This window comes from Struthio camelus, chromosome 2 (assembly GCF_040807025.1).
Source record: "Struthio camelus isolate bStrCam1 chromosome 2, bStrCam1.hap1, whole genome shotgun sequence".
Taxonomy (NCBI): domain Eukaryota; kingdom Metazoa; phylum Chordata; class Aves; order Struthioniformes; family Struthionidae; genus Struthio; species Struthio camelus.
In genome coordinates, this window is record NC_090943.1 from 141,374,068 (window position 1) to 141,401,176 (window position 27,109).

Sequence of the window (27,109 nt, forward strand, 5' to 3'; positions counted from 1 at the left end):
TACCTGGCAATAAATAAACAAATATCTGGTCTTCTAAGTGACATTATAATTGACGTGGTTGTTCTAATTTAGAGCAAAGGTGAATGTTCACAATTAATCCAGGTTCAGAACAGTGCAGGAGGTTGAGCCATTGAGCATGCAACATACTGGCACTTATAGTTGCTTTAGTAAAATTGTAAATGGCTAAAACCGAAATATACCACAAAGAGGGAGGAGAAAAGGTAGGGTAGCTGGGTGCCAGCAGCTGAAGGAGTTGCGGTAGAGTAGGTGGCCGGGGGTAAGGGAGGAAAGGGATTGCGCAGGGAGGGGATCACTGGAAGAGATGGGATCAAGGGCAAAGTGCCTTGGAAACCACTGTGATACACTCAGTACTGCATTTGCACATTTCATACCTCAAATGGTAAAACTTCAGCAATTTGTGCCACAAACTGTTGGTAGACGGTACTGCTACAAATAATGCAATGGACATGAAAGCCTGTTGCTGTAGGTTTTTGACTGCACAAAGATTTTGGACCTCAGTTGGATCACAGAATTAATGCTGAATAGAAAGTAGAAACTGCATTTACGTCACTACTAAAACTGGTGATACTTAAGCCTGTAGAGTGACTCATGAGTCTTGGGTATGAGTCCTTTCGCTGTTAATGAAGTTCGACTGCTTGTTTCTCTTTCTGTCTTGTAATGATGTTACCTGTCAAACAAACGAAAAGTCAGAGACGACTTCAGTTCCCTCCCTGCCCTTTTTGTGTCTTCACATTCAGTTCAATTCTTTGTGCATTTCCTGTGAACTTCTTAAGATTTTTCCCTCTCAGTTATTTTGATGATGATCAAGTCAGGGGGAAATAGGTTGTGGAGCTGCAAAAATAATTACATTGCTAAATCGACTTTGGAAGGCTGCATGGAAATATAAGGAAGTGCATTTGCACTGGGGACAGCTGGCTTTATGAAGGGATTTAGAAATAGGACTTTTTGAAAAGGTATGCCAGTAACACTTACCACATGCAAACAAATGCGCACGTTAGCAGGGAAGTTGCTTGCTTAGTGTATTTCCTACTTTAAATCATTGTGTTGGTTATCTTGGAAGCTGCTTCAGTACTTAAAAGTTACTGTTTTGGGATGGCATTATAAGGTCCTGTAATGTGGGGAGGAGAAAGGAGGAGAATAACAGATCTTTTATTCTTGCATTTGTGCTGAGGTGATAAGTGAAATTCTCTGCCTTTAGAAGTAATGGATTAAAAAGACTTTATCCATTTTCTATAGGTATTAATAGCAGCATATCTGCTGACTGGTGCTGTTGGCGTGGAAGTATGGCACAAGCCTCTCCTGTTTGGTTATTACATTACAGATGTATTAGTAATCTTGCTAATAGGTAAGTGTCCATATCGTGGAAAACTGCACTGTTTTTTGTTTATTTTGATTAGAGAGTTCTTATATTCCCCTCTTAATTTTTTGTCCTTTCATAAGTGTCGATTATTCCCAAAAAAACCTCACATGCATAGAGCTATTTAATAGGGTTTATACAAGAATACTTTGAAGAGGTAGATCATTCTGGAGACATTTTTCCTTGTTACGTTCATACGTGCTGTACCCAGACGATAAAGAAAAGGTTCCTGAATTCCACGGGGAGTTTGGTGTTCTGTGCTGACAGGCTGGCTCTTTCTCAGAGCTGCAGGAACTTCTAATGCCACTCGGGTAAAATGTGCACATCTGCATACGGTATAAATCTAACTGTTTAGCCTGCAGCACAATATGATCCAAAACACTGTGGAAAGAAGGAATAAAGGTATTATTTAAATAATGTTAGGTGGCACAACTGCAAAGCCGACAAGGAGTCTAGGTGATTTCTAAGCTCTTTCTTTGAAAATTGCTTGTAGAACAGACGTGATGCATTTTTCATACACAGCGTCAGCCTGTTTGCTCATTATTTGATCCTGCCACTGTAATTTGAAATAATTATTGAGCATTTCTGAAACTGTTACGGCTAGATTAAGAACAAAAGTAGTTACTTTTTAAGAGGTTAAGAACATGTTAGGCCCAGATAAAAACATGCCTGTGGGAAATGACTTCAGTATGTTATTTAGAAAGTGAAGAAATTATCATGTATGTTTTATAGATTTTTATGTGAACATTCAAATTATGCAAAGAAGGGACCAACAAGGTGTTTGACACATCCGGTATAGGCGTATGTCCCAAGAAATGTCTTCAATCCTTGAGCCAAAAAAAGAACTTGGATATTGGAGTTCACTGACTCTAACTAGGAACTATCTGAGTGTTTCCTGGAGGAAGATTTGAATCTGCTACATTCACATATGTTCTCAACGTCTTTTCCTATAGACAGATCTTCAGAAGATACTGCCTTCAGCCTCCATGGTGCTGACCAGAATTCACAGATCCTAAAGAACATTTGAAATGACCCTGTATTTAGGCTTTGGTTTTTATAAGCAGCACGTAGAAGAATATGTTTTTGACAGTGTGCTTCATCCACGTGTGTAAAATTAACCATGTGTGACTAAGATGGTACAGTCTTTTTATTTGTCAGGCCTATTTTTTGCACTCTTAAGAAAAGAAAGGGAAGAAGAAAAAAAAAAACAGAGCTGGCCTTTTTAATGGTTGATAAATTATTCAATCTATTTGACATATGTGTTACTATAAAATGCCCTCTGGTGGCTGGTAATAGATCAAGGGACTAGGGAATGATTTGAGCTCAGGAAGTTGCACCGCAAGTCCCAGAGAGACGGATGCTAGCTTGTCCAGAAGTGGCAGGTTAGATATGCATGGGTGTTATATGCTAGCATGAACTACCCCACTGAGCGCACTCGTTCTGTGCAACACACATCGCTTCTTTTGTTCTTGTCACTAAGGGATGTGACAACCAGTTCAGTGCATAAACTGATGACTTCCCTTGTGCTTGGGAAGTCATGGATGAAGGTTTAGTTCACACTATTCAACGCGTGAAGATTTGTGCTAGGGAAGGACGTCAATGCCATAATATCTGCAAAAGCAAGCATCCTTTTTCATACTCAACCAAAAATAACTGCAAAGCAAAAATTGATCTAATATTCCTTTCCAGTTACCAGGTACTGCTTCTGTCTTATATAGTACTCATGCACGAATGGATCCATAAGCAGAGAACTGAGTGGTTCTTTTATCTTCGTCCCAAGCAGATTAGGCATAATTTCTTTAAAAACATTGTTTTTCACGCAGTACCCACTGTGCCACAGGCAGGGCAGCTTTTTCAGCTTAATGTAGCTAAATACTGGTTTTAAGTTTGCAGTAAACTATCTTGATTGATTATATTACTACCAGGTTGTCCTAGTACACTGTAACTTTCTTAAAAACAGCTGCTAATTTTACATTGTATATTAAAAAAACAGAGAATCCTTCCACTTAGGATCATGCAAATTCAGAAAACACTTCAGCACAGTTTTGAATCTCAGTTCAGTGACAAGTGGTTAAAGTGGTTATCATTGGATAACCTATGTGCAGTGAATATGGATATATAAAGTTATCAGAAGCTTATAATAAATCACAAGGCCCCATGGTGACTGCTAAAAAAGTGTAAGTCTAACCTACAGCAAGGGCTGAGCGAGTAGGATGATTAAACTGTTTCCTCCCCTAGAGAGGTTGCAACAAGTGTATCTTGCTCATTCAGATCTGTATATATCAGAAAAACCCACTCTCTAGCGTTTTCGGTTGAATGCCTTTGTGACTACTTAAGATACAAAGCGATGTAGTAGGTCTCTGATGCTTTTTACGAGTTTGTTTCCCAGGATCCAGAGAGGAGCTATTAAAACGTAACTGGCTATCCTTAACTATTTGATGGCATTTATTAGTCACTAGTGTTCATTTTAACAGTGAACCTATATCTGCTTCATCAATACTTGGCAAAGTATGTGTGTGCAGTTTCTTGCTTTTACTGTTCTGTACACAGCAGGAGTTCATCTGCTGAGCTGTCACTTTTCTGGAAACAGCTGGGCTTTAGCTAGTACCTTTTAAAGTGGGAAGAAATCCAAACGAGAAGAACAAGAGTAGAGTTTTTCAAATGTCTTTCCTGGAGTTTCTGGGAAGAAAAAAGAAAAGAAAAGAAATATCCCACATATAACCTGCAGATGAACTCTACTATAAGCACATCCTCAGTGGAAGCTGTGGTTTCACCAGGTGACACTCATTCGCTGAAAATGGAATTTTTATCAGGTGCCAGAACACACAAAGATATGCATAAAACTGCAGCAATACTGGTGTTTAGATTAGATATTTTAGGAAAAGGTTTTACGTACATCCTTGGGAACTGCCTAGCGCAGCGAACACATGTAGGAAGGCCAAGGCTTGAGCTGCAGAGCAGTGACCTCGGAGGGCTCCCTTGTGAAGCAGAGAAAACTCTGCAGCGTGTTTTATGGGGATTCTTCAGCTACCCCAGTGAATAGAAACACATAATTTTCGCAGTCAGTGAATGCAATTCCATCTTGAAGTTGCGATCCTTAAGCTCCAAAACACACACCTAGCTAAACACCAAACAAAATAAATAAGGCTGTTCTTCTGTTTCCATAGTGTGTTATCTTGGCTCCTAGACAGAAATGCCTTTTCTCTCTTAGCATGAAAGTAGCCAGACTTTTTCTAAAGTTATGTGCCTGAGTGCTCAGCTGGAACTGATTACTTGTGCTCTCAGGAAGGCTCTTATGGATGACACTCCTAAAGCCTTGTTGGGATTTAAACACATTTGTCCCATAGCATTGTCTGCCTAACTAGAGTCTCTCCAAAGGGCACCACCGGGGTGAGAGCTGTCATTTTGGCCCCTCCAGGGTACCCCAAATGTCTAGCATTCCCTGTCACTGTGTTATCAGGTAGCGAGTAATACAGAACGTTCATAATAAGCGTTTTAAAACAGTTAATTCTCCAGATGAAGTCTAGTACTTCAAATGAAAGCCAAAGGATGCTATGAACTTCATAAGATTTTCATTGAGAACTAAATATCAGTAGTTCAGGAAGAAGCATTATTAATTGAGCATGGTTTCCTGGGGATTTCTGCCTCACATTGCAATTCAATGACCTGTCAGGTGCATGTTCTGAATGAAGCATTTCCCACAGGCGGGACATTCATGCTAGCTCTCTGTGCAATGGATTCTATTATGTCTAATAAAGTTTGAGTTCAGGCTGCAGTCCTCTCCTCACTAGAGATAGGTCTCTAGTCGTGGGTCGTAGTTCTAGAGAGGTCATAGGTCTGTTCTCCTCTACCTGACTGTTTATCTCCGTGCAACTTACAGGGAGTTTCTTCCAATCTATTTAATTTGTTAAGAGTTGACCAGAGGCTCAGTAGTTACGGTAGGATGCACACAGACAGGCAAAGTATGATCGCATCAGCTTAGTTCCTTAGGAAGCCAGGTTGAAAAAAATGATTCCTCGATACACAGAAAGATTCATTCTCCTCCTCAGTAGTAATTGCCACCAGAAAAATATGCTTTGTGGTTAAAGGACCACTAGAGCATAGAGTGGATGTGTTGTACTTCATTGATGTGTGGCACGTAGGGTGGACAATTCTGTAATCCAGACATAGTGGCACATTTGAGTCCACCTTGTCTGATCAGTAGCGCCCAGATCTCCTGGCTAGCGAAGTCTGTGGCAAAGCTGACACAAATTTTCACGGCGCAGGTTCAAACACACAGGTTCAAATGTGAATGGAGTACTATGAGCTGTCAGAGATCTGAAACTTGAACTTTCTTTCAGAGAGGGGGCCAAAGTATTCAGAATTTTTTCCTATGATGTGTATTGGCTTGAGTGCCGTACAGGGTTTTGCAAAGAGTGCGTGTGCCTTGGGATGCACTCATTCTCAGAGCTATTTAACTGTACAAAATAGGAAATAAACACATAAATAGTAACATAATAGCAGCAAAAAACTAATGATGAGCAGAAGCCATAACATTTGAAACATGCCAAGTATATGCACTGTCACACTGGATAAGCACAGCTATCCATCTAAAACAGTGCCTTGTCCTTAAACAGTGACCTATATCCTATGTACCTAAGGAGGACACAGAAATCCCTGTGGTGAACGGTTATACAATAATCTGCCCTTTTTTCAATATTTTAAAAGGTTTAGATGGCCATGATCAGTCATGGTCTGAAAGTCACATTTCTTTGGTTAAGAATGTATTTTTTTGTCCATAACAGCATTAAAGTATAAGTTAAAGTGTACTTGTAATTCTATTCAGTTGAATATATCTCAAAGTCCTTCAGGCTAATCCTTAAGGGGACATTTATCCCCTATGAATCCATTCAGCAATTCTGCATTATAGCAGATAGGCAGATTTCTTTTGGCTGAAGCAATCGGAATACGGTACTCTGACGCTGCTCTAGGGAGCTGCTGCTGAATGAGACAAGTTGCTCTCTCACACAGTTCTTGAAAAACTTGCGATCTTGTGAGCCTCCCTGGCAAGATCCTGGGTTTCTTTTATAGTAGTGCAAAGCACTAATTGCAAAGTCAACTTAAATGCATTTCTGACAGTAGGAGGAATGATCTTTTGTTTATTTACATATATTACTTGCATGGTGTTTTTGCTTCATACCATCATTCTGTGGTAATTTCCTATGGTTCCCATTGGAAAGTGGTGGATCATTCTGCCTTGCTAACGGATAGCTAAGTGATTAAACAGTAAGTGACATGTTTTCAAAATTTTATGACTCATACAGGCCTTGACTGGCCTTGTTTTAAAAGTGTAGTTAACATGTATTGGCTTGTATATATGTATGCCTGTCACCAATGTAGCATCTATTAAAGCACAATTATGACAGGTTGTGTAAGACTTTGTTGAAGTAAAGGGTGTGAAATACCCACCTGTCACTCAAGATAAATATAAAACGCAGCTAAGTTCATGTTTGGAGTAACTCATCTGAAAGAGCCAGAACAATAACCCAGAAAATAAGAGCGCTGAAGGCCAGAGGCAGAGTGGTTCCACAGGATGCTAATTCCAAGCGGGAAGGGGCATTGGTCAATGGTGTCACGTGTGAGGAGTCACTTCACAGCTAGCAAGAGCCCAACAGAGAGCGAAACAAGGGCGCTCGCCAGCCAGAGTACTTCTGCCACCTGGTCCTGGCTTTTCAAATAAAGAAACCATTTCTTTGGTGTTTAAGTCTTGCTGTGCCCAGAAAGGAGGATTTTGTGTACGTTTTGTACATGTTTTGACTACATCAAAGAAGCAACTATGTCCCTAAATGTCTTTCTTATTCTGTACTACATTTCTCCAAATGCTCATTGTTAGCTAACTGCCCAGTTCAGAAGGGGTAGATGTATAGACTGTGCAATCTGTCTTTCACTTGGAAAATAAGTTAGAAAATCAGAAAGCATGCACCCCTTTAGAGCCTTTATACTCTAGAAGCATCTTGCATGCTAAACCTCCAAAACATATGCAGCAATTTGTGCTTGAAGACAGTGCTCATGTTTACACAGTTCTCTTTATCCCTGTAAAATCACTTCATACTGTATATACGTGTTTGGATATATTTTCATGTGTGCTTAAATTGCGTAACATATTCGGACTTTACAGGCTCAGTTAAGTCTGAAAATTATATATTCATTTTCTAAGAGTTCTTTTTCAATTACTAAGTGCTTCTAAGTGTGCCATTGTATGTAGTAATAAAATGTAATTTTGTGGTCAGTGGACAGCTCAGTATGCAATTATCTGTTTGCACAACCAATTAAAAAAGTTGTCTTCTCTAGAAATGGCTGTGAAAATCACAGTGCGCCATAAACAGCTGCTGTGCTAGTTACAAGTGCTTCTAAATGTTCACCTTTAAATGAAGCGTGCGTTCAGGTACCGATCAGTGTGCTAAACATTCAGTGTGTTAAGATCTTGCCGTATGTCTAGCTGTTTTAAATATGGAAGAAATTGGAAGAAATGTGGGAGAACTATTTAAAGATTGTTCAAAGCTGTGAGACCTAAATATTTTTAAGATTATTTTTTGTCTACTTGCTAAGAAAGTGCAAAAGATGTAGTTAGCGTCCCATTTCTTTAGCAAGCATTGACTATGTTGAATTATAAATCTAGAGCTAGAAAGGGTAAGCGGTATACTGAAGAAGGCAATGTAGAATTATGAACAGCTGAAGCACAAGAGAGGCGTGTGACACTTCCATTTGTAGGCTGAAATGCAACTACAACTGCTCGGTGTTGAAGAGCTGGTTTTTACTGAGCTAAACTTCTGCAGTATGGCAAGGAAAAGGTCTGCACAGACCTCTTCGCTGCCTCCAAAATGGGAGGAAGCTTTATTGCTCTGTGAAGACTCTTTTTGTGGTGGGTGGAGGAAGGGAGAGATCCTTATCTGAACAAATTCTCTCTGCTTCAAGTGTGGTATTCACCTAAAAATGACATCAGTGTATTGCAGCGCCTGATTTTTGAACTTTTAAATATCAGGAAGAGCCAATTATTGAAAAACAAGATTTCAGCTGTGATTGTTTTCTTAGGACAGCGTAAGGATGGTTCGCCTGTCAGAAACATACCAGCAGATGTGATTTGCAATAGGAAAGGAATGGAGAAGAAACAGCTAAGATAAACACGGTTCCTCCTTTGAAGTGCTATAATTTGTTAAAATAGTGTTTCAGAGGTGTACAGCTGCTTCTTTTTTTAGTGTTGTTTAAAATCTGTGAAGTTTGGCGTATTCAGGAACCTGGTTACTTTTCCACCTTGGTCTGAAAGTGAGGGGAGGTCAGAGAGTCAGGGGAGGCCTCTCTTTTGTTGGTTACTGAAAGAGCATTTTCTAGAATGATAGTAGTGGCAGGAGCTCATTTCTGGAGTTATCCTGTCTTTCTGCACAACAAGCAAGTCCGTATTTTGCAGAAATGCCTAAATTAACTCAGGTGCCGTAGCCACGCTAAGTAAGTGCATTGTGCCATGGAAACATAGGCTAGCAGTCTACAGGTCTTTGATGGTCTTTAGGGCATGGATTAAGATGCCCTCATATAATTAAACTTCAATGTGTTACTGTTGGACTAGGGTAAAAGACTAGCACGGGATGATATCTGTCAGATGGTAGCCTTTTTTTTTTTTGAGTTCACTTAGAAATATCAGGTAGATAACATCGTATAGTTTTGGAATTGAATTTGAAAGCACCAAATGAAATCTAAAGTTGTCACTAGAATTGATAGAAATTATCTTTTTGAACATTTATATATACATGCATATATTTATTTATAAAATATTATCTTTATTTATATGGAAAAACAGATATATCTTTACTTCTGACGTATCTCTAATCCTGAATTACCGAATACATTGGTTTTTTTTTTAATATGGACAAAGTAATTCCTGATAAAGAGCTTTGCACATGCTTATTTTATTTCTCTAAAAAGTGAGTGAAGATAATACAAGGCACAGGAATGGGCCTAGGACTAAAGCCTAAATCCTAGGCTTTGGGCTTGATGCCTTCAACCTAGCATGACACAGGAAACCCTTGAGTGTATCTATCTGTGCCACCCATCTGTGCTTTAGTGTTCCTTCTTTTTAAAACAAGCCTGCTTTCTTACAGTTGTGCCTCAAGATTTAAGTCAGCTAGAAAATCGGGGAAAATATTAAAGGAAAAAATGTAAAAGTACTGTAAAAAATCTAAAAATAGTGCAACAGCAGAAATGCCTTTAATAAACAGTTGACTAGTTTGATTTGCTGTAATGTGTTGGAAACATCTAAGGCACTAAGCTTGAATTTTTTTTAATAATTTTAAAATAAAAAATGTGCTTTTAGGACATTTTAAAAAAAGTGCCACCATCCTCACTCGGGCAGTACGGGCGGTGGTTCAGTGCCAGAGCGACAGCAGTTGGTTAGCTCTGCAGGCTGTGCCTCGTTCCTGACACACGCAGGGAATGGCAGCAATGCAGAAGCAGCAGTTTAGCTCCTGGGCCCAAAGGAATCCTTAATGCCAATTAAAAAGCAGTCTTAATGAGTTCCAAAAGCAGCCCCCGAGCCAGGCCTCCTCAGCTAAAAAAAGACAGGAAAGCAACATGTTGTAGGAAATGATGGAATTTTGAAAAATCCCAAAAGAAAAGGGGGAACACCCTTTGCTTTCCCTACCGCATCCTCAGCTCTCATGCTGTTAAAAAGGGATAAAAATGTAGAGCACAGAGGAGTAACTGGTGTAACGGTCCCGTTCGGAAAGTGACTTTTGGCTAACTTGGGGATTGTTTGTGGTCAATGTGTTATTTCTGACTAAAATGGCACTTCATAAAAATAACAAATTGTTGGCAACCATTGGTCTTTGAATTCTATTTCTGGTTGTTCTAGCCTCTATTTCTGTTCCTCTTGGTTGCTTTTCTCCTAACAAATCAAACTTCAGGATTGCAGCAGGAAATTTAGATTTAACCTCAAGAGTCAATGTTTTGTCTCATGTCTGCTCTAATGTGATACAGATGTTGGAACTGCTGTACGTAACTCAAGGTTTTATTGAACTAGCCCTCCCTGCCTAATAGAAAACATAGCTAACTGCAATGCACATTAAACACAGATAATTCGGAAGGCACTAAGCCTGAGAATTTTGTAAATATATTTACAAAATAGTTGAGGTATTACTTCAATTGCACATCCTTTGGCTATTTGATGCTGCCGCAGAGATTCTGCCACGGTAAAGAAGCGGAGCTCTTTTTCTAGTCTTTTATAAAAGGAAACAACACAAATTAAACACCTAAAAATATAATACCTGAAATTTTTAGTCTGGATGTTCTTGTGCCTCATCTTTGTTTCCGCCTCTTTAAAAGACAATCAGAAAGGCTGGGATTATACGCTACCTGTTGCAGCACTTTTTACTCCTTTTATTTCCTGACAGTCCTCGGCTCCACTGTTCTTGGTGTTTGCGTTTTCTTTGTCTTTAGCTGCTAGTCTGGCCAGCGCATGCTAAAGACTTAGGTATTTCTTTGATGAGGACGGAAGGGTAAACAGTGACATTTCCTGAGATCCTGCTGTGCCATGTTAGCCCCACTACAAAGTAATCTAAAGTAGGTCTTACCCGTGTTCATTCTTACTGCATCTTAATTTACCTTATTTCAAATAATGAAATGAAAGTTTGCTCATGTTATGTACAGGCAAACATTACACTAGTTTATAAATGTTTTTTTTTTTTTTAAGTTAAAACCAAAAAGTTTACATCACCAGAGAGTGCTGTTCTTTCCCATATCAAAAAGCTAATTTTGCATGAATTTAGTGCATCTGTAACAATCCTCCTGCCTTATAATATGAAAGCCAGGCAGAAATATGCTCCACAGAGTAATTTCCAAGCAGCAGACAGACTAGGGAGAAAGCATTTGATACCCAAAAGGAGCTAAAAAACAAACCAAAACAAAGAACCCCCCCCCCAGGGGAACACAGAGCAGCAAAGTGGGTTGTGTGCGTTCTCACCCAGTTGTTGACTAATAACCGTCACTTTTTTTTTTTAACCTTGATCTCCACTTCCTGATGGATATTCATCTTTGACCCTTAGAGAGACCAAACTATTTTGTATGGGCACGTTATGCAGGGCCTGGTACAGGGGTCTTCAGTCAGCTCGAGGGCTCGTGGCTGCTGCACTGGTGATCCGCCAGCAGCGCGGGGAGCTGCAAAGGTGGCTAACAAAATTCCTTGTCCTCTGTTGCTTAACTCTCAGCTCCAGAAAGGTCACAGCTCTATTAAAAAAACAACAACAACAACATCTCACTCATTCAAGTGATGGCCATATTATGGCAATGAAGTCACTTCACAGTCATTATATCAGCAAAGTAGGCCATTAGTTGAGTTAGTCTTTTAAACGGTAAACCTATTATTTCCCCAGTAATATTGTCCTTCCGTATCCGTTTCAAGGTGTTTGATGTCAGAGTTGTTTCTTTCTACATGAACAGAGAGCAGCTAGCCAGACGGGGCCGGGAGCTTTCGTGGGTGCTGCAGAGGAACTGCGCTGCAGAGAATCGATCCCACCTAGGAACTACGCCATCATTTCTGAAACTCTTCCCGGTCTTGTCACTCATTGCACAAGAAAAACCTGAATCAGCAACTACTTCTAGCAACTAGGTTTTGAAAAAATAAGGAAGCTTATATTATTACCCAAAGCCTCTAAACTCCGTTTGTATCCCAAGGACAGGACCACTGAGTCATTTTAAAAATGGCAGACTCTCTCTGTTGGCATGTGAGGAACCTGTGAGACCAGCCTCACAGCGTGACTATAAATCATTACATCTGAATCTTTTTTTCTTCCAGGCTCCAGTTTATTTCTTTCATTTCCACAAACACTATACAACATTCACAGGTAAGTAAATCAACATGAAATAATGTCTATCCCCTCCTATTTAATTCGGTGTATTTAATGATTTCCTCACATGAGAAGTGAATGTAATGTTTGAAATAGCCGAGCTTCTTTCAGCCAGTTCCTGTCCTGATAATGTGCTGTAGGTTTTTCTGCGGTCAGGTTTTCAGAATCCAACTGGTTTCTTTTCCATGTTTATAACGCCTCAGGTTTTCCTTTCACGTGTCATTCTCCAAGCAGTCCCACCTGGATAGTAGGTTGATGGATGCTCTGTAGTTAAAGATAATGTATTTAATTTGCAGTCAAGTGTGGTTTGTAACTTCTACCTGCTGTAGGTAAAATTCTTCAGTGGGTCATCGTATACTCCATAAACTAGTTTATTGTCTTTCAGAGCCATCTGTAAAACTCTTCTCCATATGAAGTCTGCAGACAATTGCTATCAGATGCAGGCGAGGCAGGTGGCAAACTGTGATTACTTCTAAGAGTTGGCTTACTGCACCTAGAAATTTTATACACAGCTAGTTTGTGCTCTGATGGCCTATATTTCTCAGTGCTGTCCTGCCTTCCTCTGTACTTTCTTGCTCATTTCACTCATCTGTCATATCAGGTCTCTCAGAGCCTACGTGTCCTGGGGGAGGGACTGTCACTCCCTGTCTTGAGGAATTAGTAGAAATGAATATTAGCATTTAAATTTGGGAGATAACACATAGCCACTTATACCACCGTTTTCACATTGCAGTGCTCAGTAGAGTTTATAAAAGTATGAATAGCCCCGAGTTTGGGGCAGGAGAAGTGGTGAATCAGGAGATCTGGGGCAGGAGAGGTTGAGGGAGCTGCAGAAAGGCAGGGGAGACTGGAGGAGGAGGAGGAGGAGGAGAGCACCTCTGGCACTGCCAAGCCCTGCTAGCAGCAGCATTTAATCTGAGGAATGCTGAGTTTTTGCTTTCTTCCCTCTTTCAGGACTTTGGTGTAGTGTTTTCCTTCTCATGTCATCCTCTGACCTATTTTCCTCTCAGGCCTTCTGGTGGGTTTTCTCATTCCTCAAAACAGAAGAGCCCAGTAATGCTAAACATCCCGTCAGGAGTGCTTGGAGGATGTGCTTGCAAATTATTTGGTGGTGAAGAATTCGAGTTTTTCAAATAACCTTCTCCCATTCTTCATCATGCTGCCAGTTCTCAGTTGTTATTTTATCAGAAGAATATTGATTTTTGGAATGGGAAAAATACTTAAGGGGTTTTTGTCTAGCTGTTTTTTATAAACACAAATATTCAGACACTGTAAACAAGACATTTCCCAGTATACATCAAACAGAATTGTTCTTCTGAACCGTGATTGTGAAGAACTGGTTTAATCATAGTGAACGTTAGTGAATTAAGCCACTTATTTAATATTTTATTTAATATATTCTCAATTAAGCCACTTATTTAATATCTTATTTAATATATTCTCAATAGGAGTTTTGCTTGAGAGTGAGAAGGATGCAAAATAGATGCAAAAGCTATTGATCTTGCAGTTTGCCTTTCCCTAGCTGACAGAGAATACAGTCAATTACTACCTGTAGTACTACTACCTTTAGAAGGCAGCCTAAAATAGCCAAGAAAATATCCAAGGAAACACAGTAAATCAATAATTTGCCTATACTCTAATTAGAAAAAACAAAACAAAACAAACCCAAAACTTCCGCCATCTTTAGGGGAGTTTGCAATGCTGCAGGATGGCACAGCAGCATCACCTCTGGACCTAAGCATCGTCAGTATCTGCCAGCCCTGTGCTTGACTGCTGTTGCTGAAAATGTGGGGGCCGTATTGGTTGAAGTCACTTCAGTCTCATGGTAGAAGCTGCAGGATCTAAAAATATATATATTAAATTCATAGCAAGTCTGCATGCTGTGCTTTGGATGGCAACTGCAATAACAGAGCTACTGCAGCTCACTTTGTGTAAGCTTAGTGGCTTATTGCGAGACAGTGATGAATGGGTGAAGCTGACCAGAAGCTACATGAATAAAACATAATTGTAGCCCAGAAATAAATGTTACTTGGGTATCCCACAGCTTCTCTTCAACTCTCTGGGTATCTAACACGTTTGCACAGGTAGCTGTGTTTCTAGGATGAATTCTTGAGGCTGGAGTTTGACGTTACTGTTAGGAAATAGAATGGATAAATTTTCTTACGCCATAAAATCATTGTATTTATTTACAGAGCACATTTAAAGAAAACACTGAAGAATGGTTCTTTGTATGAAGGACTTCTACCTCTTGTGTCACCTCTGTTGCTGTTCGTTCTTCTTACGGTCTGGGTGGTTTTATCGCCAGGCAACATATTAGCAAAGCAACCACGATTGTTTTTGTGGATGGTTGGGGTTGCTTTCTCAAATGTTATTGTAAGTATCTTTGTGGTGGTGGTATATATTTAGAGATAGCCTTCTGTCAGTGAGACTTCTATTTTTATGTGAATAAACAGAAGGGAACAGAAACTGTAGTTAAAACTCAACAGAATCACTTGCACTACTCCTCTACCTCTGTGTTACGCTCTCGCTTACAAAAACATGCTGCAGCAGTTGTGCAGCCGAGGGAAACGTACGGGACTGGTTTCGAATATTTATTCTACCACAGCATAAAATTTTTATGAGCGTTCTTTTCTTTTTCCAGAGTTTTATGAACAACCCTAGGGAGGCTTTACTTCCAGAAATATAACAGATATTCACCAACACATAAGCAGAACCGGGGACTTGGCTAAGTCAAATGAAGCTAAATTACAGACACAGACTTACCAGCAAGAGCAGGAGCGGTTGTAGCCTTCCCTGCTGTTCTGCCCATTAGTGTGGTACAGGCTCTCCTACATGATATCGTTCAGTTGATCCCGTATTTCCCCTTCACTGTTGGGAATGAGGTACCACTGACAGCAGTTTTTAGGGAAAGCCTTTAAGTGATACAGGGGCCTTGCAGTGGCTCTCTGCCCAGAGATTAGTTTCTCCTCTACCACATCATCACTGTGACCAGTTTCCTTCTTTTTAATGCCAGTGGAGCAACATAAACCTCGGTGAAGCCAGAGAGTAAAGCTGAACATTATAGTTAACCCTGGGCTTTCCTGTTTGGCTGCTAGGAGAGGGGAAGTGAGCAGCAGCCAGGTAGAAAAGTGTTCCTCCAGTTGGTGCTGAAATACCCTGAAGGACTGGGACTATTGTCCTTTTAAGAAGTCTCCAGCACCATCTGAAAAAAACCAACCTGTCACTGAACAACACTGCATCCAACGTAAAAAGTGAAAGTCTTGGAGTTCCCTGCATTGTGAGAGAGAGCTTTGAACATGCACAATTTTAAAATGGAAAGCATAGCTCGTTCTAGAAATTTGTATCCAGGAATGGAAAAGAAATCAGAATTGTGATGCTTGTTAGGTGTATTCTAGCCGTGTATGTTTCTGAGGGGCCTGAATCAAACAGTTCGTCTTAAGGACTTAATCTTGCAAGGACTGGCATTTTTATTTCCTAAATTATAAGTTTTATTGTGTGAATTTTCCATTACTTAATGTATCCTTTTTTCTTAAGAGAACAGTATATCTTCCTAAATGAGAAATACAACGTCACACTCGTGAGGAAAATGCGTCCAGAGTTTGACAGATGGTAGAGTCTGCATACACGTTTTGACCAGCAAAGAGCAATTGTGGCGGGATGCTGGCAGAAAAAAATTAGCAAGGCAAACCAGAAGTTTCTTAGTAGGCTGCAGTTTATTAGACATGGAGTATAATGCATATTCTTAAGGCCTTGCTTTTGTCTTTTACCAAAACAACTACTGCATTATTAGAGTCTTACATGAATTAAAAATGTATGTGTATTAATTAGTTGAAATGTGTAACATTTTAAGAGAAAAAAAATAAGCCCATATTTCCTTTTTTAACCTCCTCTGGTGCCTTATGTACTCATTTCCTTCAGCAACAGAGTAAAGGTTGTCATAGCAATGCTTTTTTTCTCCATGCTTTTCTGACACATTGGGTTTTCATTATCTTTTCTGTAGACCACAAAGTGCAGCCCACATTTCTCTACCTGCCAGTATCTTGAACTTCTCATGGCTTTGACAACATATTTAGTCGCCCAGTAGATACTTCTGGCTAAATGCCTGGTTTCGAACCTGACCTCACAACTCTGCCGTGTCAGTACAAGTGGGGAAGGCACCGGCCTCCTGGGAGGAGGCAGAAAGAAGGGCCTCCGGCGGGAGGATCTGACAGATGGGCATTTTCCAGCCTTTTTGGTTAAAGTAAGGGGAAAAGCTCGCAAGGCCAAAAAAAGAAAACTGCTGATCTCTGAGAGGAGAGCTACTTTTCCCAGTCCCTGGCGGCGGGAGGAGGACTGCCTGCCGGGGTGACTGCCCTTCCTTCCAAGGAGCTCAGGCTTTGCTTTGACACGTGCTCATAGAGATAGCTCAGAAATACCCACCTGTGAGCATGTAACCACAAAGCACAACTGCGGTCCCACTTACCAAGCCTTCGGAGGCAAGACTTCCAGTTTGAATTAAGGATTCGGACCCCGTGGAGGAGCCCGCCCCTGGACTCCGGTCCTCCCAAGGATTTTGAGCTCCTCCGATGGTGCGCCCTTCCAGTTCTGTCTTCGCCTCCTCGGCTCTGCGGCCCGTAGCGTCTCCCTGGCTGCCTGGTCCCTGTCCTCTCACACCCGCTGGCCTCTCGCTCCCATGCCTGGTAGCGTTGCACGGCTGTAGGCAGCGGGGACTTAAGAGCGCAGGGTGTAATCCCTCTGGCAGTGATTCTCTTTCCGCCCTGCCTCTCCCAGCTTCAGGGCTCTTAACTCTGACATGCTGATTTTTGCCTCATTTTGAGTCCACTTCAGGACTAGGGGGAATAAGGACTTGAGGGAGAAGTGCAGGGTATAGTCCATTTTGCAGCCCTGTGATACGTTAAAGGTGAATTGTTTCAAGCATTAATAAGAAATCTTGATGTAAAATGCAGTACCGTGCTTAACATGGGGTAATAGTGGTTGAAAACATTATGAAATCCAGCCCCTGGATAGGTGCAATTATTGAGCAAAAAAAACCCCAAACCCCATATATTTGTATATTAGAGAGATTGCTTTAGCACTTTCTGATAGTCTCTGGAACAAATCCTAAAGGACTCATAAAATTGATGTTATTTTAAAAATTCATAATCAATACTGATAATGCATTGTAAGCAATTATATTTACATTAGGTACAAGTGCTTACTTCTTACATTATTGAAAGTTAATTAATTTTTCATGTTTTATCTTTGCATTCTTCAGCTTCCACAGTGCAAAGAGTAAAGCCAATATTTTTTTCCCTGCAGTTAGGTTTCATTCAGACTCCTACTGTTACCATCAAGCACTGCACAGGGATTGAATAGGATATATAAAAACTATTTTAACTATTTTAACTATAATTTTAAACACATTTAAATTCCGAGTGAAAGATAAAATGATGAAGTATTTCAGATGTGCCTAAATTCCATTTGCAGTAAAGGGAGTAGTTCATGAGACAGGTTTCTTGAAGAGTCTAAAACAGGTGAACCACTTAGATGCCTAACTGTATCTGAAAATCTGAACTTCAGCTGAGTTAATCTCATTACATTTCAAGAGCTCCGTAAAATTAGGCTAATGGTTTTCAGTTAAACCATCCATCATGTATACACTTCTTGCCACTCAGAGGGATGCCGTACCTGGGTTCCCAGCTACATCGTCAGGGAGTAAATGTCCATAAGTCATCCAAGTAAATGGTGGTTCCCAGCTGGGTGTTTGAGTATATATGAAGGAGTGCTAGAAAAGCAGCCGTAGTTAAGAGAGGCATATATTACTTCACCCCTCTTGCATACAGTGAACTGGAATATATTTCTGTCATGCCATGTGATTAAAAATAGCAGTACACTCTTCCCAAGGAGTAAGTGGTGGCATATTTGATTTGGGATTGCAACTTTACGAGTCTGTGTGAAAGCATGTAGTGTCAAACAAATTCCCCTTTTGCAAACTTGTACTTCAGCTTATAAAGTGTAGCATGTCAAAGCACTTGTCTCCATAAAAGAAGTGTATATATTAAATTGCTTGTAATAAAGTCCTTCAAGAATCACAGACAATAAAGCACAAAGGCAATCATTTATAGTAGTTTTCATACTAGACACAAGCCCTGTTCTGAACTCTAGCTTTTTTTCCCCACTGAAAACACGCCAACAGAGAAAATGGGCATTCTTTATTTAGAAACCACCTGCAGCCTGGTCCAGTGCTTCTTACCTGGTGACTTTTCTTCCAACAGTGCAAAGTGATAATTTGCCAGATGAGCAGCACCAGACCTGAGCTTTTCCACTGGTTCCTGTTTCCGCTGGCTCTTGTGGTCTATGCAGCAACCTCGGGGCTCCTGGGCTGGATGGAAGAAATCGCACTTGCCATATTCACCGCGTTGGTCACGGCCGCTCATGTGCACTATGGTGTTTGCGTGGTGAGTGGGCACTTGTGAAACGGCAAAGGAGGAGTTACACAGGGGTGGGAGGAAGGCCGGACTATGGAGCCTGGGAACTGTTTCTGTGCTGGCCAGTTGGGGCGGTGGGCAGGAATCTGAATTTGAATTATGCTTTTTTTTCTATTATTTGGTTGATTTAGTCTAAAGTAGAAAAAGTAGAAAAGGCACTGCCTTTTTGCCCGTACAGCAACGTCAGTGATGTGAGCCTTTCCAGTGAATTAACTGGTAGCAGTTTAAAACCTAGCACGATCAGAATACTTATTGACTACTTTTCTGGAGCAAGCTGTCCATGTGGCACAAATTCCTTCAGCCCTTCTCCCTTCCTTCTTCCTGAGGTTACCTGAGTGAAAAACAGGAGGGTAAAGTGCAAAGTACAAAGGCGTTGAATTCACAAAGTGAGAAGGTTATCTTGGTTTGGAATCTGCAAGCAAAACAGCTGTCCCGATTTCTAATCTTTTCTTGGCCCTCTGTTAGTGTCTCCCAAGCTGGAGGCGTGAATGGCTTTCCAGTTCATGCAGCCTTACCAACACAGTCTCCTGTCCGCTAGATACCAGTTTTGTCATTTATTGTTGTCTGAATTACTACTCAAATTCACTGTTCCTCAGTTAATGCCCTTTTTTCTAAAGAGCATTGTCAAATAATCCTTAGGAAAACGTCTTAATGGCGGGTTGTTTTCAGATAAAACGTCTTGTATGGCAGAGATTTCATTTAACAGGGACTTGGGCAACTTTCTTTTATTTAAGATTTGCTGTTGGGCTGTAAGAATTAGTGTTTGCTGCGTTTGAAAGAGACCTTTTAGCAGCAGCCTCTGGCGTTGCGGCAGATTTTGCAAGGGGATCGATATGGTCCTGGCAGTGGGGTCAGAATGGAATTACCTTGGTCGCAATTCACTGTCGATGGAGTGGGCCCAGCTTCACTGCTCTTTTACGTCACCCATGAATCTGGTCCGTAGTTATTGAACTTCCCATCCGCGTGGTGTGAGAGGAATGGAAAGATCACAACTCTCTTGCTTTAGTACTTGTAGGGCCTCAGGCAAGCGAGGACTTTGACTGAGTCCTCTCTCCCCTGACTAGGAGAGCAGAGACGTTGAACGCTGAAGCATGTACCAAACTGCTAACCACTGCAATTTGTCCTTAGGGGAGGCAGCTGAGTGAACACTTCAACATTTACATCTTTTCCTTGAAGAAACGTGTCCAAGAATGAACACTTGCACTTTGGTCAGATTGTAACACTTAACATGGCAATCCACGGCTGTTTTTCTGTGGTAAACAGTGGAATTAATTTAATTAAAATAACCAAAGAATAGAAGAGGCCAGATATTCAAGCCACTGCGACAATGAGCTACACAGGAAGATGCTTCATCTCAGAGAAAATTCCTGCCCAGCAGTGACCAGTGTTTACCAAGATGGTCAGCTGCTAATATTATTTGTTCTCTTTACTAATGCCATGTAACTACCCACTCCCAAGCTTTTGTCTTCCTCCTTCTTGCCGCTGTCTCTGAAGTCCTGGATCAGTCCAGCCTGGGTTACACAGGATCGTTGGTATTTTATAACCAGTACTGGTTTTGTCCTGTCTATTCACCAGTGGGACCTCTGACAATGCACGCTCTCCCTGTATGTCCTTCCCCTTCAGACATCTGTGCCGGCTCCGTTTTCCTCGTTTCACATCTCATTTCTTCCATACAGCCTCATGAAGGGCTTTCCCACCTTCAGTCTTTTCTTCACCTCGAATTAATGCATGAAGAAAAGAGAACGAGATCAGAAAACTGTGGGCACAGCAAAGTATTTTTCAGACCTATGATTTTTTTGGCCGCTGTATTCAGTCGAGTCTTAGCTGACCTGTATCTGCCAGAATGCAGGCTCCGGGCAGCAGGCACTTGCCTTTACTTATTTTCTATGTGGTAACAAGTGCATTGTTGATATTTAAGTCCCGACAAACCTTTGAAGATTCCCATATTCACTGCAAAACTAGTGTCTGAGTGAGCTCAGCACACAGCTTTCTAAACCACAAAGCAAGTGGTGGAAAATGGGTCAGATAGGTACATTCTAAATATTTTTAAACCTCATCTATCAGTGCGAAATGCTAAGCAAATAATTATTTGCCTGTGTTCTTGAATCAAATTCTTGAGATTTTTAGATAATGACTAAAAAAAAAGTTGAGGTGAGTTTTTACTATTACACATTTACATGCAGACATAAACTGCTCCCTTCATATATAATGTATGTAGGTTTTCCGTGTGCCTTGGAGGAAGGATGAGGACTTTGAGTTTCAACTCTTTTCATATGCTGCCCTAGCCAAAGGGACTCTGTGGCCTTGAAGCACTAATGAAACAATCTGTCTATTTTCCCCAGGGAAAGCCTTATATTATGTATCTTGCACAGAGGAATGTGATTGACTGACTGGCGTTTTTGTTACATAGTTCAGTATCTCACTTGCCAGAAGCAGGGCAGCAGCACAGTTGTTTAGCCACTAAGCCTTGAGTTCACCTTTTTTAATTCTGAGACCATTTATCTAGCTTTATCCCTTGCCTGTTCATATTTTCCTCCAGTTAACATATTCTTCCATCAGTACTGCTTATTAATATTTGCAGATGAGCACCTACTAATTATATCTTCCACCTGCATATTACGTGAACTGCTTCAATTTAAATTTGCATGGCCAGTTACAGTAGTTGACCTGACAGGTTTTCAAATCTACCACAAAGTTAGTAGGGCAGATTTCCTCTGGCAGCTAATTTAACGTATATGCCAGGGGACGAGTCTGCATATCAGGTGACAGGGGAAATAAGAGTTTGATATAGGCATGCACTCAGCAATCTCCCTGTTAGATGAAGTTAAATATTCAGATGCCAGATATACTGGAAGTTTATTTTTAATCCATTCATCACAGCATCTGGAAGAAGCTCTGATGAGAAAAGAATTAGAATACAATAACAGCTGTATGGAAGAACTCCTAGGATAGGCTTTCCCTCTGTTCTCCATTTGCTTATAAAACAGTTGGAAATAAGGGACACTGAAGTAGCACAATTTGATGCACTGTAATGGAATACTTTGAAAATACTTCATCAGATGAAATTACAAAACTTGAACAGCCCCCAGCTACCTGCACATGACCTTTCTAAGGAAAAGTATAGTATCAGTTTTAGAAGAAATTAAGCTCTGACCACCTTGTTCATATTCTATATAAAGTCTGGCAAATAACTTTTTTTTCTTTTAAAGCTGCTTGTCACTACAAGTTCTATAAAGACATGTATAAACATAGATGATGTATTGCACAGTGTATATATTGAATTGTTGGCCATTATAGATGGTAAATTGGCTCAACAAAAGGGAATAAAGATGCCTTGGTCATAGGGTAGCATGGTGCCACATTTATTTTATAATGTCAGATAATGGTACAAAGACAACTAGAGTTCAGTCTAAGCTTCCTTTAACCTGCTTTTTTCTTTTTGGTCAGCTCATATACGGCAAAAAGTTTTCAACATTCTGAACTGGAAAAAAAAACACTTATTTTTTTTAAGCTGCGGAGCATTCACACAAGTGCGTAGACGTGCTCCCCTGGCTCCTATGCTTACGAAAAGCAGCAAAACTACATTTGTTCTCCCAGGTCAGAGCACCCAGGCTGGGAAGGGGCCCTTGGGTGCTGCTCCAGATGCGCGGCAGCAGCAGCAGCAGCAGCAGCAGCAGCAGCAGCAGCAGCAGCAGCAGCAGCAGCAGCAGCAGCAGCAGCAGGGGGCTGGGACCAGCCACAGGACTGTGGTATGCAGGGAGCTTTGCCCGTGCAGGAGGCTGCCCTGTCCCGCAGCTCTGATCCCTGGCAATGTAGCAGCAACAATTTCAGCAACCTTTCTTACTCGGCGAGGAAGCAGAGCCATGGGTATCGCAACACGTTTTTCCACTTTGCTCCACACAAAATAGTATTGTAATCTAAAATTGAGACTGTTTTAGGCTCCGCACTGAAGATTCATCCCTTAATACTTGGCCCTTGCAAGGAAAGTCCTTTGGGAACTTCACCGTCTTTGCTAGAGCGTTCTCTTCACCTCCTGACCTTCCACCACTTTTGCTTTTGCTGTATCTAAACTGAATGATACTACATGAGATTTAGTACTCTGAAATTGAGAGTGTTTACTAAAAGAAATTTTCAGTCATTTTAGTTTTTTTTTTTTGATTTGTAAAAGGTGACGCAGTTGCTGGGTTCTTGCGGAAAGAAACATACCTACACACACACACACAGAATAAGTGAACCTTTTTCTTCCTGCTCCCATACACAATCAATAAGGAGGCAATTAAATATATGTATTTAAAACAAGAAAGTATTATTTTAGAATGTTTTGAGTAGTCTCTAGATCTAGACAGATTTTCACATATATTTTTTTATTAAATATGTAAAAAGATAAACGCAAGTCAAGTTATTCACATATTCAGACAAAAATCTACTCTACCATGCGACAATTTGTGGATAATGTAAAATGACTGATACATCTGAATAAGACTTTTTGTATCTATTATGTCATTACTTATCTATTTATAATTAACAATACATATGTTTACATTCCTTTCAGTTTACATTTAATATATAACCAAAGCTTTATGGTGTGCTATTTAGTAAAGGTAATTACAAATGCATATTAAAATCATAACGGAATAATGGGTTCCTCACAGGGGGAGGGAGGGAGTGGAGAAGGACGACTCTTTCCCCTTTCAGAGCATCGCTCTCCCCTGAGCACAGCCCAATTTCTAGTGCCCAAGTGGTAATTTACTGCCCCGGCTCCCTATGTCAGTCACTTCCTCCTTGATACAAGCAGTGAGAGTGCTATGGCCCTCAGACCGAAAATCGGAAAAAGGAATTTTCAGGAAACAAAAGTTCAGTTTTTGTGTGTGTGCTTTGAAGAGAGAAAAGGGCAGAGGCACAAACAGCCTGGCTCTGTTCCCTCTGGGGAACTAAACAAACCAGCCATTTTCCACCTTTACAAAAATGTTTTTTCCTTAGAGATCTCTCCATGCATCTGCTCAAGTATTAGCAGAAGGATGAACCGCAGTAATCACTGACTGGGGCTGATGAAATTGAGTTTATAGCCAGATCCCAAACTCGTTGCGCCATCAGAAATCCCATACGTGTTAAAGGACGTTCTGGAGACTGGAACAAAATTAGTAACTGCTCTTCAGTTCAACAGTTTATGAAGAACTACCGTTTATTACAATGACAATTGTAATAAGTACATATGGTCTAATAATAAACACAAATACAATGAAAATGACAACTCCCCCATTTGTGGTGATTCTTGGAAATACTTACTTTGGAAAATACATATTTTTAGGAATCAGATCTTATTTGTAACCAATTAACATTAGAAACGAAAGCACTGGCCTACAGGTTATAGTACTTTCACTATGATCAGGCAGGAAGTGAGGTCAATGCTGGAGGCAGGGCCAGCAAAGGTTCAAGCCAGAGGGTCTAGAAACTCTTCTGCTGAGCAGAGAGAGCAACCCAGAAAATGGAAATACCTGTTCTAATGTTTAACAGTATTTTATATTTTGTCTGTGGTGCAAAGCAACAGCAGTGATCTCATTTAACTAAGAGCCACTTAGCTGCAAAAGATTTATTAAGAACAGAAAAGCTGGTGTGTATGTGTGTGTGTGTTTTGAGGGGGAGAACAGGGAGGACGTTAATTAAAAGCCTTTTAGAAGTGTAAGCTGAGAACTTACACTTTAGGATTCCATGACGATCTAAGATGATTTAGCTGTTCAATAAGTTTTTGAGTTTTTCACTGATTGCAGGCTGGGACAGGACTGCTAAATCAGAGTAACAATCCAGAATTAAGAAAGCAAGTGAGAGACCAAGAATACCAAGCATTAAATATTCAGAGAGACTAGAATGCGCAGTTTCAAGATAAAAATAAGGAATGCTTTATAACACATTAAGATATTTCTGTTTATAAAATACCATCATTTAGAACAGGAGAATAGGGACCTTATTAGGAAGGACCACCTTTGGTGCAGACATCTCCAGGTTAGACGCGGGTCTGCACAGCGCCAGCCTCGCCCTGAGGAAGATCAGCCAAGCGCAGAACTGTTTTTGTCCCCCTCCATCAGTTGGTCCCTCTCTGATGCGTGCTCTGTCTTCAGAAGAACTTCTTGCTGCTTTTCCGAGCTTCAGAAGTGGCCTCAACACCCACGAGGTGTTCATCACCCGCCTAAAGAGAGCTTGTTTGGGGTGGAGGGGGTTTCAAGGCTACTTCTGTTACTGGCCTGCGGGTAAGCTGTGAGCATGCCTAGCACTAATACGGCTATTTTCCATCTTCCATACTTGTATGGCCAGGGTGGCAGGGGAAAGATAGTGAAAAGTTACGGCTGGCCTACTTTGCCCTCTTCTGGGGGGTGGGAAGCCAGGTACAAGGCCAGAGATGGTGTCCAGCAGCTGGACTTTCGTCAAGGAGATTGCTCTCCTGAATCAGCCCTGAGCTCTGTGGATGCAGAGCTGAGGCTGGAGGGTGGGACAGAATTCCTCAGGAAGGAAGAAAAGCTGGGAAATGTCTGTTGACTAGTCAGGAAACTGGGAGGGTTTTCAAAAAAAAACTTAGGTGGATGTCTATCCTCCAGAAATAAGCCAAAAAACATACCATGCAGCTTTCTAACAAGCTTTCTAACACAAGGGTTTAAACCTTTTTTAGTGAAACAGATGCTTTGCCTTCCATTTTGTGAAGGCAGGAAAGGAATAAACGTGAGCAACACAAGCATTTTTCTTCCACAACACACCTCATCGTTATGGCTTGAGTATGACTCCCACTGTATCCCTTTATTCCAATTGTTTGACCAAATTTATGCCCCAAGGCAGATGTACTAGAAAACGCCAAAGCACCACAAAGTGAGAGACACAGCTAGTGGTACGTACGGTACTTCTTGCCACACAAAATGCCAATATAAATATGTTAGAACAAGTTACAAGTGTATCATACTTAAGACAAAAAGAAAAAAATAAATATATATATTTTTTTAAAGAGCAGAACAAATCTCAAGCAGCCAAGTGGTGAAGTTGCAGTGATGTACAGTAGGTGATGTAGCCCTACAACCTCTTGGGAAGATACACTGAAAGAAGACTTCTGCAAATGCATCTTGGCAAAGTATGGGTACAGAATGCAGTGGTTGGCTGGCACTCACTATGGTACATATAAATGTTAATGGCAGACTGGGAGTGAACTGATTTCAAGTTTGAGGCCACACACATTCCATTCTCCAGAAGAAAGTTCTCACACAAAATGAAAATTGTCAGAGACGTTGGGTGAGTCAGTACTCCTCCTGCTGCTGGGGCTGTTCATGGACTTGCTCTTCACCTTCATGCTCTTCTGTGTGGCTCTCCTGCAAGGGAGAAAAGACCCCAAAACATTCTTTAGCAGGAAGCATTCCTCAGGTAACCTAGTCCCACAGTGCTCACCGTAGCCTAGAGCTTAACTTCTAATTTTCGTTCTAATGAGAAGACATCGGTAGCTAGTAATTCCAAGGTCGCCAACAACTTACTTGTACACCCTTGTATTTTTTTCCTCTGTCTCTTCCTGTTCCTCATCTGCACTGAATGTTTCTCTAAGTCCCTTCACAAGGGGCTTGTAAAATAGCTGAGCAAACAGTAAACTTGATAAATTAAGACAATACATTAAGACAAAATTAAAATAAAGAGTCTTTTTTTTTTTTTTTTTTACATCTATCTTAAATGCATTGAAAATAAGTAAAATAAATGTTAACTCCTGCTTAACGTAATTCAGAACTGTGAACCAATGAAACTTTCAGTAGCTATTTTGCATAGCTTTTCATTTAATGAGCTTTAAAACTGTAAGTTTGCTTACTGCAATCTGTTGCTGTAGCCTATAGGGTGTGAGTAGCGGTAAATAAGTTCAAAACTATGTTAGGCTAATCCATGTCGACGCGTTTGCATGAAGTTGTAAACTGTTTATTATTTCTCAAGTACCTTTGGACTTGCATGTAAATACAAAATGAGTTGTTACCTGAGAAAAGCAATATCTGGTAGTATTACAATAAAATGTATTTACTTGCTTATTTTTAATCAGTGCGTATGTAGTACTGATACTTCCCCATGAAAAGCATCAGTTCTTGACATCTCTGAGTGATGATTGTTCCAGTAAATGAATATTTTAAATAGCTAGACAGTGAAATGCCCAACAGTTAGATGCTGTATCATAGCATCCTAATGTCATCCCATTTTCAGTCTGTCTAAGGATTTCTGAACTTGTTTGCTGTAATTTTCACACAGTCTTCACTCTAGGTTTGTATCACAAAATAGACTTGACACGTTTGCTGTCGACTGCTTTAAAAATTAAACTCAGCCGCACCTTTAAGTCAGATATTCTACCACCCCAAAATGATTTACCCATGCTAATACAGACCACAGTT

General features: G+C 40.6%; 2 protein-coding genes and 1 long non-coding RNA gene across 11 annotated transcripts in view; 1 reads left to right on the plus strand and 2 right to left on the minus strand.

Annotated features, from left to right (window-relative positions):
• The window catches only part of LOC104149459 (ethanolaminephosphotransferase 1), a 59,893-nt gene extending 35,827 nt beyond the window's left edge, over positions 1 to 24,066 (plus strand). For 3 of the 5 annotated variants that reach the window (XM_068932763.1, XM_068932764.1, XM_068932765.1), the window contains 5 exons: positions 1,258 to 1,366; positions 12,198 to 12,246; positions 14,442 to 14,622; positions 18,504 to 18,686; positions 19,845 to 24,066. In XM_068932763.1, coding sequence (XP_068788864.1) covers positions 1,258 to 1,366; positions 12,198 to 12,246; positions 14,442 to 14,622; positions 18,504 to 18,686; positions 19,845 to 19,910 — 588 coding nt within the window. In that variant the 3' untranslated portion in view covers positions 19,911 to 24,066. The other 2 variants (XM_068932766.1, XM_068932767.1) reach the window with 2 other exon arrangements.
• LOC138066051 (uncharacterized) lies at positions 13,710 to 18,607 on the minus strand. Its single transcript, XR_011139237.1, has 3 exons — positions 18,482 to 18,607; positions 16,712 to 17,133; positions 13,710 to 14,090 (listed from the first exon to the last, which is right to left on the minus strand). It is a non-coding gene; the product is annotated as an uncharacterized lncRNA (long non-coding RNA).
• MAPRE2 (microtubule associated protein RP/EB family member 2) overlaps positions 23,062 to 27,109 on the minus strand; it is a 104,174-nt gene continuing 100,126 nt past the window's right edge. For all 5 annotated transcript variants that reach the window (XM_068932770.1, XM_068932771.1, XM_068932768.1 and 2 more), the window contains one exon: positions 23,062 to 26,062. In XM_068932770.1, coding sequence (XP_068788871.1) covers positions 25,991 to 26,062 — 72 coding nt within the window. In that variant the 3' untranslated portion in view covers positions 23,062 to 25,990. The remainder of the gene's footprint in view (positions 26,063 to 27,109) is intronic.